The 15,310-nt window shown below is 37.2% G+C and overlaps 1 protein-coding gene across 2 annotated transcripts; it reads right to left on the bottom strand.

The window, feature by feature from the left end:
* Positions 1-1,108: 1,108 nt before the first annotated feature.
* Positions 1,109-13,330, bottom strand: LOC140933841 (cathepsin L-like). 2 transcript variants are annotated; one of them, XM_073383502.1, is made up of 16 exons: positions 13,093-13,330; positions 10,703-10,819; positions 9,691-9,867; positions 9,220-9,310; positions 8,717-8,830; positions 8,043-8,159; positions 7,768-7,793; positions 7,556-7,652; positions 7,120-7,200; positions 6,709-6,828; positions 5,353-5,417; positions 4,434-4,524; positions 3,827-3,875; positions 3,362-3,386; positions 2,739-2,839; positions 1,109-1,696 (listed from the first exon to the last, which is right to left on the bottom strand). In XM_073383502.1, exons 1-15 carry the CDS (start codon positions 13,294-13,296, stop codon positions 2,765-2,767), a joined length of 1,449 nt encoding a protein of 482 aa, XP_073239603.1. In that variant the 5' UTR covers positions 13,297-13,330; the 3' UTR covers positions 1,109-1,696; positions 2,739-2,764. The 2 variants fall into 2 exon arrangements, 1 of the variants encoding a protein (XP_073239603.1); XR_012165083.1 differs by lacking the exon at positions 3,362-3,386.
* Positions 13,331-15,310: the final 1,980 nt, after the last annotated feature.

The following is a 15,310-nucleotide window of genomic DNA, read 5'->3' as shown; positions in this document are numbered from 1 at the left end:
GGACATTTCTTCGTCTTCAGTTAAAAATGCGCGTTGGTTGGCTAAAAATATCGCGAGAGGCCAGGATAAAGATAGATTGTGATAGTTTGTTAGGCAATCGGGTATTTGTGAGGAGTGGTTGTCAATAATGAGCGACTGAGTTGGCAAGTGAGAGCGCTACTACCCAGTGAAACAGGGGCACCCAACGAGAATATAGTTCAAAACCACTCAAACATAGCGTTAAGGTATTTTAGTATTTTAAACGGCAGATATAGCCATACTTTTATTCCCTAAAAATTTTTCATCTGTTCGGATTTCCTAGCTGAAAGTCTAGTAATCCGAAAATTATAGGGATCAAAACTTACCTTTTCGAAAATTTCAGCCAGAAAAAGGGCTACCGAAAATTCTAGGTGAGCTTTTCACTGTAAAAATCCATTAAAAATGGGCAATTATACCATTTTTTAGATGTTCGAAAATCCTAGGAGAGGCAGGCAAGCAAGAAATTTTACAACAAATTTTCCGAAAATTCTAGATCTCAAATCGTCTTCCGAACAGATATTTTCCAAAAATTGATGTTGGGTGCCCCTGAGTGAAAGTCGCACAGAGAGTTATAAACTCGACTGAATCGAACAACAACTCGACTTGCGACTTCACTTGCCTCCGAACTACACAAAGTGAAGTCTTTCAGATCTTCATGCATCCTTTTTACTGCACACAGCAATTTACCGGATGTCATGCTAACCACTAACACCTTTGCCTAAAAACATTCAATAAAATATTTGTAACGGGTTATTGTTTGTCAGATTGTGTCTGTTTTCATTCAGCAGCCCCACCAAGCATTTTGACTGGTCGTATTAACGGAGTAATTTTATAAAGAAAATAACGACTCAGGACTCCTAAAGGTGGTCGTTGGTCGTAATAACGGGGTAGTCGGATTAACGGGATTTTCAGATAAGAAAATGAGTGGGCTTTTGTTCGGGCCACAAAAAAGTGGTCGCAATAACGGGATGGTGGTATTAACGCAGCTGTTAACGGAGTAGTCGTAAGGCGGGGTTCCACTGTAGTGAAAACCAACCTTAAGTTGTCTTAGTTGCGTACAATACAATAAAAGAAATCAACCCATAGACAATTTTAATTGCTTTGCCCCGTGATTTAATATAAAATTCTACAAAATAGGTACAGTTCAAAATACCTAAAACAGTCCCGCTAAAACTAAAAATGGAATAAGTAAAAAACATAACGAACAAATTAAACAAAAAAGAAAACGTTGGCAAAATTGCGTAATTATAATTACAATATGGAGTCATCATTTTTTTAAAATAGTATTCCGGCTCTCCCTCGTCTAAGAAAGTGAGACCAGAACCGTAGATCAGGAGATGCGGAAAAATTTACTAATTCTGAGTCTGAGCTTTTTCCTTACGATGCTTTCCAGAACTATTTCTACTTTGATGTAAAGTATATGAAATAATTCATTCATTCATCCATTGTTCGTTGGAAAATAGCCAGCAAATATAGCCTGTCTTTCCTAGCTCCTGGATCATTGCTAAATTTCAATTTGCGATACAAATCATGTCACATTTTGAATGAATAAGGGTACTACGAAATATATATAAAAGAGAAGACTAAATGATAATACAAATACTACACTATAAAAAGCTTAAAATTTAAAAAACAGCAAGCCAGATATATTTTCAAGGTGTACGTCTTTATTCCACCTCTGCAAGAAAACAAACATCACAAAACAATTAAATGAAAATCATTGTAGCCTGTGTAGTACTAGTTTAGGGCGCAAATAAAATCGGGCCACCCTGGGTGCCAGATGCTTTTCATGTACGTTTCCGGTTTCGGTCAAGTCTGCCTTCGGCCGAAGACATCATGATGTCGGCCTGCGGCCGACGAAGCTCCTCGCCGCACGCGAGAAAAAACCTCTGGTACCCAGGGTAAAATCTGGCCGCTGGGGGAACGAAATCTACCTGAAGATGACGTTTTTAATGCTCTTTATCGAGGCGTCAGGGGCACCCAACCCTTGTTTTCTGTAAAATATCAGTTCGAAGTAGCAAAATTGCCTATTTCATTGCACCGCTTTTGGAATGCATTTCCTGAGAGCTAAAAGTACTCTGGGTAGCCTAAAAAGCGTTTTCAATGTAGTTAGGAGGAAACCGTCGTTGAGTGCCCCTGAGCCGTGTCAATAAAGTGAGAATTCATTTTGTAACAAACGCCAACAACCAGCAGCATGACTAGAAATGAGGGAAAGGTGTGTCCAAGCCTACATAGAAGCTCCAAAATTTGGATTTACCAGATTTGGTTTTTAAGAACCTGTTAGGCTAAAATTGGCCAGTTAGGTCCCCACTATACAAGAACCTGTTTAGCCTAAAATTTGAAACAGGCTTTAAAAATTTCTGTACAATTGGGCAAATAATTTTAATAAGTCAACATTCAGGAGTCTGGATCCTTTTTGGAGACACAGGTCATCACTCTAACTGCAATGTAATAGTATGCACATTTTATGTAAGGAATAAGCTGAATACCAACAAATACCCTTAGCTACAACGTAGTTTTTTTTCATCAGAAAATAAGAACATATTTAAGAAATTTCTGCCAATAACCATTTACGTAAGAACCTGTTTAAGCTAATTTGGGAAATGTAGGTTCTTAGTCGCGGATTCTAACTGTAAGAGAAGGGTGATCTTCCTGTGAGAACCTAAAAATAAGAAATAACATTATGATTATGAAGAAGGGCCAATGATGACCTTACTGACCAAGCTGAACAGCGTCTAAAAAATGATTACTCGATGACGGCTGAAGTGCACATGGTGTTCAGTCCACAGCTTCCATCACCACGGTAGATCAGATAGTAACCCTGTAGACATGTCAACGAAAAGGAATTTAAGTGGAATATGAAGAGCTTAACACCCGGTACACCTCAACATCAGGCCCCGGTTGTTCAAAAGATGGATAGCGTTACCCACCGGATAAATCACTATCAAGTAGATAAGTATTAGGGGAACCGATTGAACTATCTAGTGGATAGAGACTTCTCTGATAGATAGTGTTATCCACCTTTTGACCAAATGGGCTCAGATACCAATAGCGCATATAAGGATGGCTGTATGCAAACATTAACCTTTTTATCACGCACAATGGCAATTTTCTGGTTAAGCTAGGGGTGCAGTACCGTTTATGTAGAATTTGTGTCTATAAGCAAAGGGAATGTCTAGTAACCAAGGATTATATTTCTGTGAAAATTCTCCGTTATTTCAATGCTTCTCTGAGCGGTCAAAACTTTTACTACGCTTAAAAATTGTTCCAAAATTGCGTAATCTTATCGTTAAGCCTAAGGATCATCAAAATGTGCCATGCTAGAAAAAAAGATTGAACTGACCTCTTCTCCCCAGCTTTCACCCCAGCTGAAAAGGAAGTAATCAACACAAATTTTAACAACTGAAAGTCAATAATGTAATGGTATTCTAACTTTGTTTTTTGCGGTTAACTGGGAGAAAAAAAATTAATGTTTCTCTAATGGCCACTGGTTGAAATGGTTCCAAGAAATCCTTTGAATAACCTGTATGCCAACTTGTATTCCACCTTTTCCTTTGGGCTAGTTGTCTTAGTTCATAATTCAGTTTGAGAATGACTCGCCTGGATCTTTGCCCAGAAAGAAGATTTTCAAGCCCCGACTGGGTCTAACGGACAGGAAGTTTTTGAGCCCTGAGATCTTGACTAACATAATTTTCTTTTATTGGTTATTGATTTTTGTGTCTGAGTGGGTTAAAATTCACTTTAGAACTGGATGGATTCTGATACAGAGGGGCTGAAAAACAGGTTAGAGTGATCTTATATAACTTACCTATTCTTGATGATCCAGTATGGTTCATCACCCCATATCCAGCTTTTCTCTAGAGGCACAAGGGAAAGACAAGTTAACATTTATCTACTACTTCTAGTAATAATAGCGAATTGCTCTGATGAATGGCTAGTGTACTAAATGTCAGCTTTTTAATCTCTTTACAGTGAACAACTCAGTAAATGAGGCCTCAAAATAACGGCCGGTCAACGAACAATGTCAGGCCAGAATGGCGACTTGACTGGTCAAACACTTTACTCGCCAGTCATGTAAAACCGTCACGCATGTACTCTCATTCTTGTCTCTGCAAAATTACAATCAGGTTAACAAAATAGAAAATTACACAAGGATAAGTTAAGTTTTTTTTCCCCCCAATATTTTGACCGGTTAGAGACGAGAATTGACCGAGCAGAAGTTCTTTGGCCGGTCATCGTATCCGGCCACCGTCCAAAAATAGTTTTAGATCCTGGTTAATGTCCCTAAAACGAAATTACTGGGGAAATGTGTTGATTATACATTTATTTTTTCTGATAATTGGGGTCACGAATAATAGCAATCCATATTCCAAGGCTTTGCTACAAAACTAGCCCAGTTCTTCTTAGATACTTACTAACACCATAGCCCACAATAAGCACACCATGGTCCAGCTCTGAAGGGTCACAAAACATCTTCCATGGATGGGCAACTCCTCCCAGGTAAAACTAACAAATTCAGATTGGGAAAAGAGAGAAATCACTAAGAAATCTCTTTGCATATAAATTTTCTGTGCTTGGCATCAAAGCCACTCTTAAAAATCAACACATACATTATTAAAGTACATTTTTAAAGTAAAGTATTTGTTTAGGTAATAGCATGATTTGTAGTGATATTTGGCATAAATACCACGAGTGATCTTTCTAAATTCTTGTACGTAATTTGAGACAATTTTGAAACATCACAAGTGGTTAATTTATGCCAAATATCATGTACAAATCATGCTATTATTTGTTTATACTACTACCCAGAAAGGATTTGTAATTTTCACATGTAGGTATTTCAAATTAATCTGAAATACCACTGTTCTAAGCCAAGTAAATTGCAGAAATGTCTCATGTAGTAGTATAAAGTGTATAAAAAAGATGTACACTGTACAGCGATATTACGCATAAATCTGGGTTCAAACCTTTCACAGTTTCACGGTAACCTTTATGTCGTGAGTGTGCGTGAAGTTTAGATCTATAGATGCACATGGATTGCCATTTAATATTACAGTCACAGTTTTCCATGACAAAAACCTGTCATTTTGCTCTTGAAACTCAATTGTTTTTCACCCTTCGTGAAACAAAACACAAAAAACCTACTACATATTCATGTAAAGTGGGTACAGGCAATTTTGAATACTAGGTCTTTGTCTCGAATTTTAGGAAAGGGTTGAGTCAAAGGTGTGTTACTTAGGAGGTGTCACACAACAGACATGCCTTGATTCAAGAAGACACTTTTGCAGATTAGAGGATGGTAAAACATAATAATAATATTATAATACGTCCTACCTGCATCATGATAGCATTGATACCAATGGAGATTGGTCCATTAGCAACTAACCAGGCTGCCATTTCTGTGAGGCAAATACAAAAATTTACTACAATGGCAAAGACAGTAAAACTGGCCTACATGCACAAATATGTACCAAAAACACAAAGAATATACACGTGCAACGCAGTAAAAGAACATTACACTTTAATTACATTAGTACTGTTGATCATGTGATCAACTTCCTCTAAACACAAAAAACAGTTCGCTTTTGAAAGATTTTGTCAGCACAAACTAAGACATCATATCAAAATTAGGTAACCAGTAAATTTTCAGCCGCATATCTCAAAAGCAGCGATTGAAACAGCTGCCGAAAAATTACTGGTAGAAGGATTTGTATGGGAAAAACAACTCTTGCCATCCAGCCATGCTTGAGTGGTTTCTATACAAATCCTTGTAAATTTTAAAATTTTCAAACTGTCGTTAAATATTTTCTTAAGCATTACGGGGCTCAAATCTCCTTTTTATTTATAACAGGCAATTTGAGCCCTTAAATGGGTAAGGGAAAGATTTAAAGAAAAAATTTCAGCATTTACAAGGATTTGTATGGAAAACCACTCAAGCATGACTTGGTGGCAAGAGTTGTGTTCCCCATACAAATCCTTTTAACTTTCGGCAGCCATTGCAATCGCTACTTTTGTGATATACAGCTGAAAATTTACAGGTTGCTTAATTTTAATTTAGGTTCTTTCAATTTCTACGAACAAAATTTTCCAAAAGTGAATTATTTTGACTACATGACAAACTATTGCGAAAGGCGGCCTATTTGACTGATCAGGTCCAATAAAATTTTACATGATTATTTATTAACTGCTGTGTTCAATTTTATTGGACACGGTCAAACCCTTCCATTACGGCTGCACTGTATACAGTTCATGTTTGATTTACTTGCAGGGCTCGGTGGTCCCTGGCACCTAACTTTTGCTCTAGGGCTACTAGAAAATCTTAGTTCTTTCATACAAATCATATGCTGGGCTCCCTTCAATTTTCCTGAGAGCACAGCCTTGACTTTAATTCCATTGATATGCTGTTTAAAAACACTGTTTGAAAACACCAGTAGAGAATATCAGGCTGTTATTTAAATGCCCCGCAGTGGGTTCCTTGCCACTAGGTTTTCAAACCCATGTTATAACATTATTATTTTACGTGTGGCAAACTAATAAGCTTACCAGCTCAATAGGAACCATGACACTTCTACAATAATACATATTTTTATAATTTACATTCAAAGGACCTCTTACAAATCGTAATTGAAAATTTGAGGATACACGGATGGAAAGAAATCAAAACATCATTTCACTGTAAATGTTACTTACTGTTTTCATCTTTGGATATTGCGACTGATGAGTTGATATACACCACAGCTTCGGACTTCTTAAACTTGCATTTCTCATCAGCTCCCTCGTAAGGGTACTCGCTTTCTGCCTCAAGACCACCTGAATTATAATGAACAGTGGTCACATTTATTAGAGCAGTTAACACTACCTGTGAAATGATAATTACTAATTAGTTTCTGTCTTCACCAAATAAGGATATTTTTAAAATGTTATAGCGCATTCTTTCTAGAGAGAAGTAGAAAATAAGTTTTAGTTCCAAGGTGCATCATGCTAAAGAAACTGGATAAGCTCCAATGTAAGGAACCCTTGTAGAGCACCTATACCCAGCAGTTGCTGAAAGTCAATTTCCATTTGAAAGTCAGTATGCATTCATACAGTTCATAGAATTACCAAGTTTCACGATTTGCTTGTAAGCAGTGGAAGGAAGTCCACCATCACAGCCTTGGTCAACTTTATCACAGTCAACAAGCTCTGAAAAAAAATAAAGACTGACGATTAACCTAAAGTATGAAAAAACGAAGGAATAAAAACAGCGTGCAAAGAAAGTAGTGTCCCATAGCCTGGGGCTAGTGGATTTTGCTATCGGGCTAGTGAATTCTGTTTTTAACCTGCCCAACAGGCAAGTAATGTTTTTTGAGGAATTTGAATGCCCGAATGGCAAGCTGTAAAAATGATTTTCTTTGCATCCAGAAAAAAAATATACATGTATTTACTATGAAGTAAATCTAAGAAATTTCCACCATAAAAGAGAGAATTAGCTTTTCAAGATAGCGAAAAAAAAAAGATAATTATCACAAATAACTTGCACGCTATAATACATATGTACCTTGTTCACTGAGTGATACCAATTTGCCTTTTTTGATTTTCCACTGTCCCTCTATATTTCCAGTTGTTGAAAAAGCCCAACATGAACCACACATACCCTAATAGACAAGAATATCAAGTTCAAAGATTTGTTTAGGTGTTCAAAGATTTGTTAATGTGTTATTATTACAATGTCTAAAGTAAATCATCTACATGTAGATTTGATTCACTCACCTGGTTCTTAACGGCAGTCACAGCACCTGGAAAATAAACAAAATAATCCTGACTTAGTAATTATTATAATTATTACACTGCTCAATCACATCAAGTACATTTATATTTTAAATCAAGAATATGTGTTAAAAAAAGAATAAATGATTTCCTAACCAATTCCAATTTCTTTGTTTGTAAATTAAAAAAAAAAATTAACTAAAAAGAAAATGCACAAGCAAGCTACTGTACAGTACATTGCAAAGTTCAACAAGATAATCTAAGACAAGACAGAGCACCTTTATCACGCCAGTCAAAAGCATTTGGAATAGCTCCTTCTGGAATTTTAGCTTCTTTCATTTCATACAGTGGTTTTCCCCATCCAGGCATTCGGTAATATTTCTTGAATTCCTCCTCTGTGAAAAAGAACAACAAGTTGTTTCTTCCAGGGACAGTATTAGGGTGCATTCATTTGCAACGATACATACAGTGCATGTATGACCTTTGCATTTGCTCATTGTTTATTATTATTATATATTATTACTGCTTTCAAGCCTAAAAGCAATAAAAATTCCAACCAACAATGAGACATAATCAACTATAGACCCTGCTGGCAACCTGTGGGTTCACACGGATTGAGTGTGTACTGGTATATACAAACTGTGTATAGACCATCTATGGCGTCAAACTTACTCAAAGCACAGCGTCATGGAGCAAGGGCGTTTTGACTTTTAATCATTGTCGACCGCATTCCGTTACCTTTGGTTCTAATTACTGGTATTGCTTTGAAGACCCCATTAAAATGAACACCTTGTTAATACAACCAGGATTATAGATCCAATGGTGGTCTCATCAACAGGGTTCCACTGTTCATGTTCAGATACAAAATTAAAATAATTATTAATCAGAATTGAGTATGTAATTATATATTATTCACAACTTATTGTTAGTATATAAAATGAAAAACAACAACCTGATAGGTCACTAAAAACTGTCTCTCCATATTTAGCTGATCCTTGATCCATTTCCTGTATCTTTTTAGCTTTGATCATATTTTCCTTATAAATTGCCAAGCGCTTCATATACTCTGTTAAAAAAATTAATGGAAATAAAAATAATGAACTGTTAAATTTAATCATGTAAGTTGAGTGAAATTTACCCTGTTTACCCTTCAGCACGAAAACCCTGCCTTACACATTGTACAAGTGCACACTAGAAGCTGCGGGGCTCACATGGCTGGAGTTAAACCTTGTTTCAAAAGTACACATGTATGTCGGAGGAACCTAAAAGCACTGCATGCATGCTGTAGCCGAATATCAAAGAGGAGCAAGGTTTGCTCGCAGTGCTTGGACCCCGACCATCAGATCTAGTTTAGTAAAGTTCAAGATGTTGAACACTTAGCCTCTACACCTCCAATGACATTTTACCCACAAGACAAGAACACAAGGTCACAAGAACTGGTTTTTAAAAACTCACCATTTTTGTCATTTAAGTAAGGCTTCTTGTGACGGATCACAAACTGTCGAAAAGTCTCTTCCTCAGGGTCAACACCTTTAGCTGGTTTTTCCTGAGTAAGCAAAAGTCATAACAATAATTTATTATGAAGTACCACTAAAAATAAACTGTCCGACACATACAGTGCTGTAGGTTGCAATCCTAGAGTAAAGAGTTGCATAATTATTCATTAAAAACAAGTTTATGCACGCTAGTTCAGTTTATTGGAAAAACCTCAAATCAATGATATCAAAAGCTAAATGCATGTGTTGTGGTTAAATTTTGTCCCAGTTTAAATTCAGTATCCTTTTATTATAGAATAATTTATTATTATACATAACCATAGCCCAAAATAAAGAAAAATAGATCTAATTTACAGCAAGGATAAAACTGAACTTTATTTAACACATTTTAGAATAGGCTGACTCAGTTACATGTCAATCACAACTGTACCTCTTCAGCATACTCAGTCACAAAATTATCCTCATCTGCAGGTTCTGAGGTATTAACAGAAGGCTCGCTTCGCTCACAAGAGAGCATCCGTTCCTCCTTTAAGCCCACACATTCATGGTTCAACAGCTCTTTTCTCTTTTCCCAGGGAACATTGTAAATAGTAAACTTACAATGCATCTGTAGAGAGAAAAAACAGAAGCTGTCAATCACTTGAAAGACAGCTTTGATTAATGACATATGTAAAGTACAATGTACATGTACAGTACACCTTGCACACTGTAGGTCCTCAACAAGCCAACAAATTTAAGCTGTGCTCTCCCATAAGAGGCTTTTCAGGGGTGATGAAATAAACATTTCACAAACAGTACTGCTCAAAAGTAAGTTTATCACCCTCTTGTGAGACGCGAATCAAGTTGCACATTATACAATAATTACTGTAGCACAGGATCAGATGTGATTCTCGTATCACACAATGCCCTAAAATAAGAACTTTGATCAGTTCTTTTTAAGACCTCAAGTAATATTGCACAGTGTCTTTTTCTTGTCTTTTTTTTCTGGGGACCATTTTATAATATTATTATTAGGTTTCCAAAAGACTCCATACACCTTTTCGTAGAGCACAGGGCCCCTTGATTATTTTAGTTAAGAACAAGTTAACAGATTCATAATGTTTTAAGCTGAAAAATGTCACATCATTTTATAGCTTTAAATGACAAGGAATCCCTTCTGTGGGGGGAGTATGGATATTTCCTGGAACTACAAATTGCAGTTAGTATTTTATACTTAGTTATTCTAAGCACAGTGTATATTATGCAGGCTGAGCCCCACTGAAGAGCACCCTTTGGTGAAGTGGGCTCTCTGGTAAATTATAATACCGTAAAATTCCAAAAATAAGCCCCTCCATGTATAAGCCCCTCCAAAAATAAGCCCCTCAAAAAGAGCCTTTGAAAAATATTAGCCCCAGGGCTTATTTTCGGAATTTTACGGTATAATAATATAAAAAGTACAATACCTCAAGAGTATCAACAGGACATTTATCTAATGAAGCTGACTTGTGGGAATCATCATTGCGACAGCTGCGGGAAACACCAACCTCACTGACAACACAGAACTTCTGTCCAGCAACTAACTAAACGATAAAGAAACACAAATGGTTTGATAAAAATTCCAAATCTGAGTTCTAACCTGGTGTTCTACAGTGTACCTCACTGCACGCTTACTTTAATTTTCTTCTTGCTAATGTTATAAAAGAGGGAAAGTTGCATCATACTAACAAATGAAGAAAACAAAATTATCACATTCAAAATAACTCAGACACAAGTTTCCTTTGAACCTCAATAACTGTTAAACTTCAGCTTATCTTTTCCTACCGAAACTGCCCCTTTTATGGGATCAATATTCCATTTCTATAAATGTTGTGTTTACATGTATCTCTAAAATAATGTCTTTCCACCAAAACAAAAGACCCCATTGTTTTAGAGACAGTGAGTTTCTGCTAGGAATATTATGATAATTATATGATGTACATGTACCACAATGTGGACCATTACTACATGAACATTTATGTGTGTTTATGTCACAGGGCTCAGAAATATATTGACTACTCAGGTCTACAATATGTAAGTTTGTAATGCTAATTATGCATTTAAGCCAAGCAGCTCATCTGCATGGTGGAACTTAACCTGGTTCTATAGCATGAAGCAACTAGGGATTTTTCGATTATCCCCTGGACATAAAGCCAGTCCATAACAGGGCTACCCTCAACATTAACACATTTAAACATGTATGAAGGAAACTGATGCCTGATTTTTAGGGCCGTTTGATCTACATTTTCTGTTCTCTCTGACAATGGATCTACATGATATAATCTGCAGAACACTGATCACGTACATTGTACACTGTACATTGTAAGCAACAACAACAACATAAGCTTTAGCATTAAAAAAACAAACAAACAAACAAACAAATCATAACAATGATAATGCAATGCAATGATTACTATAGTCAATCAAGTGTCATCAGCATCATTTGATAACAAATTATTACGTAAATCATTACATAAATGAGACAAATTTCACCAAATGTGAATTTACGGAAAAATTCTGTGAATTCATCAATTTAATTATTAATTCTGTGTAAGATAGCTGATTAAAGTCGACAAAATTTTGTTGGATTTGATTGTAGAATTTCTCCCTTGGGATTGAGTATTTTGGACAATGGAAGAGAAAATGAAATTCGTCTTCAATTATACCCAAGTTACAAATAGGGCAGAATCTATCGTTGCGGGAAGTTTGATTATATCTTCCAGTTTCAATCATGAGTTTGTGGTTACTTATAAGCTATTTTAAGCGAAATACTGCAGAACTCTCTGTCAGGTTTCTGTTGGGACACAAATAACAGGAAATGGACTGTTGTTCCTTTCCATTTCTTTTACAGTTGACCCCAAGTAAATGGTTTGATTTGTAGGGGTCAAGATCATTCGTCATTTTGCAGGTCAAAATGAAATTCAGTTAAAAATTGTTTCAACCTAATAATCAATTCTCGGTTTCCTTTATTTCCCTTCAAATTTCTTGGTTTGCCACGTGAAAATTGTGTTTTACTTTTTGCATGAATTAAACAAAGGTCAAGGAGTAGTGACGTCACTGGACGGCATTAACGGCCGGTCGGTTCAGACGTTACTGAGGGAGTAATAACGACTCGAAGTAATCGGATGAAATTCAGGCTAGATGCAAAGAACCGCGACCTGAACTTCAGCAAGAGTAGCAATGAAGAAGACCAGTGCATTCATCAACTGGCTGTTATAAAGCCCAAGAATGAGCAAATACAGAAATAATGCAGAATGGTTTTGAAATACTCGTTTAAGCTATTTTTAGGTCAAATGTACCTTTGAATTCATGATAATTACAGCTCCAAAAGGTTCCAACAGTGTGAATGGCAGAGAAAAATACTTCAAACTATTAATTTTAAGAATTGAACTGTGAATTTGTCGCATGGTTCCGTGGTATGAGGCCTCACTTTCTGCGCTGAGGGAAGCTGGGGTGCAGGTTCAAATCCGGGCACGGCTACTTTCCTATTTTTTTTTTGGTTTTTGTCTATGTTTTTTTCTTTCATCGTATTTTTTTCCCCTCTGGCCTGTTTCCGGTTATTCTTATTGCTGCCCCTTTTAGCTTCGCGAGATTTTTGGGATAACGTATTTCTATTTTCCGGTTCATGCCCACATAAAGGAGTATTGTTTCATTTCGGTTTTATTACAAACCAGAGGATATACACTGTAAGTAACATTAGCTTTGACTTGCACTTCGCTCAAATTTAAGGCAGCAGTTATACAAAAGCCTTAACTAGGGTTAACGCATAATTCAAACCAGAGATGGTTGCAAAAAAATCCTCAATTTACAGGCTTACTTGAAAGGTTGCGTCTTCCACTTTGGTCGCCATTAATCGATACATGTTGTTTTGCATAGCGTTGAATTCATTCATGGCAAAATCCAGCGCATCTAGAACTTCAGGATCATCAGTCTTCCGTTCCTCTATTCCCCCCACCAAAGCATCAGATCCGAGGAAGCAAGGAACCAACATTAATGCGAAGAAAAATAAAGACAACGCCATGTTCGTTTCGGTCCTGTTTGTGCCAGCAGCCACTGCGTCACATGACTTTCCGGTTTCCGGATTTCATCGGTTTTTCGCCCTCGTTCTCAAGTTAGACACACTTCTGTCAAGGACATCTCGCACGCATCGCACTTGCTTTCCGCGCTAGTTCGTTCACGGTTGTTTCTACGCTGGGCGCTACACCAAAATTAAACAATTTCAGCCGTCTCGCCTCCTCAAGTCGAAGAGAGACTCATGGCCATGGCTGAAATTCAAGGTGTGGCGCACAGCTCAATCAAAACACATAACAGAATACTGTTAAACAAAATACCGAAAAAGAAAAATACAAATGTACAGTCATCCTTGCTTTTTCCTCTCTTTTTGTTGACTAGATCAACCAGAATCTGGCCGTTTGGCCCTTCACGCACAATCTTTCTTAGTCGATTTAATAGTCGATGAAGAATTAAACAAAAGAATAAAACAAAAATATATATATTTTTCACAAATTTGCCCTATATACTTTTTTGGTTTATTCTTTTATTTACTTCTTCATCGCCTTGCCGTAAGGATCAGATTGCCGTTTTATGATCGATTTTCTACAAGTTATTATTGTTCTGCTCCAGGCCTACTCCGGCACCACTCAACCGTTTGTTGCTGTGGGCTTGCTAATATTTTATATTTTCGTGTTGAGCAACCCTCATCATCATCACCATCATCATCGTCATCATCGTCATCATCATGATCATCATCATCATCACCATCATTGTCGTCATCATCGTCACTATTATTTGAGCCACGGTATCCTGCTATCGGGTCAGTCGAATAAAAGCCAGCAAAGGGAGACTCTTCTGTTCAAGCCAGGTAATAAATGTCCAACCTATGATGCCAAGGTCCCTATCAGAGCCTCTAAATTAAATAAGTTATTAGTAATCTCCACAACATTCAATACGTAACATCAGTAGTACGCTTGCTCCGCTTTACTCATTCTCTCTGTACGACTTCTAATCATAATCATCATAATCATAATCTTAGGCTTGTCGTTATTTACCGAGCTCCACCTAGTCCTAGGAATGGATTCACGGACAGAATGTTTTTGGAGGAGTTTAGTTCTTTTCTGGAGGGACTTGTTTCGACTACTAATGCCCTGTTAGTCGCTGGCGACTTTAATTTTCATATTGACGAGCCTAATGATTGCGATGCTCGACGATTGTTACAAGTCCTGGAATCGTTCGATTTGATCCAGCACGTCTCTGAAGCGACTCATAAGAATGGTCACATACTCGATTTGATAATAACGAGAGCTTATGAGAAATTAGTTGGCCGCTGTACTGTGCACAATCCTTTTGTCTCGGATCATCTTGCTGTACACAGTTTGTTGGACCTTGCTAAATTACCACTCGAGCGTAAACGAATCTCATATCGCAAGATTCGTGATATTGATTTTAGCGAGTCTTGTGGTCAGTTGGAGAACACCAGGCTAGTAAGGGATGCTGCTTCTTTTAGTCTCGGTGAACTTGTTTATGACTATCACACTACATTAAAGTCGTTGTTAGACAGACACGCGCCTCTGAAGACTAAGACCATTACTCTTCGCCCAACCGCCCTATGGTACACTGAGGAAATACGATCTGAAAAGAGAAAACGCAGAGCTCTCAAGCGGCGCTGGCGTTCTTCAAAACGAGAATCGGATTATTCTAGATTTAAGCTTTGATCAAGAAAACGAAAGTTGACTATTACTCAGACATTATACGGGAGAGTAGTAATAATCCCCGAACTCTTTTCAATACGGTAAATAAGCTCCTACATAAGCGCGTGCCAGCGGAGTATCCTTCAGGGTGTGCGTCTGATGGTGATCTTGCTAACAAGTTCATTGACTTCTTTAGTGAGAAGATTACAGTTCTGCGAAACTCACTTGACTCCATATCTGATATTGTTGTGGAGTCCGATGGCATTGTCCATCAGTGTGCCTTGTCATGTTTTAAGTCTGTAACATCGTCTGATGTCTCGGAATTACTTAGTAAGATGACCATCAAGT

The sequence above is a fragment of the Porites lutea genome, chromosome 4 (genome assembly GCF_958299795.1).
Source record: "Porites lutea chromosome 4, jaPorLute2.1, whole genome shotgun sequence".
Taxonomy (NCBI): Eukaryota; Metazoa; Cnidaria; class Anthozoa; order Scleractinia; family Poritidae; genus Porites; species Porites lutea.
Note: the sequence above shows the minus strand (reverse complement) of the source record. Positions and strands in the feature narration are given on the sequence as shown.

What these genes read in the sequence shown, in the direction of transcription:
- LOC140933841 (XM_073383502.1), bottom strand. Translation starts at nt 13,296, where the DNA reads ATGGCGTTGTCTTTATTTTTCTTCGCATTAATGTTGGTTCCTTGCTTC. An exon ending in TGGAAGACGCAACCTTTCAA is followed by an intron (nt 10,820 to 13,092) that starts GTAAGCCTGTAA and finishes TTTATCGTTTAG; the next exon opens with TTAGTTGCTGGACAGAAGTT. An exon ending in AATATCCAAAGATGAAAACA is followed by an intron (nt 5,418 to 6,708) that starts GTAAGTAACATT and finishes TTTGCCTCACAG; the next exon opens with AAATGGCAGCCTGGTTAGTT.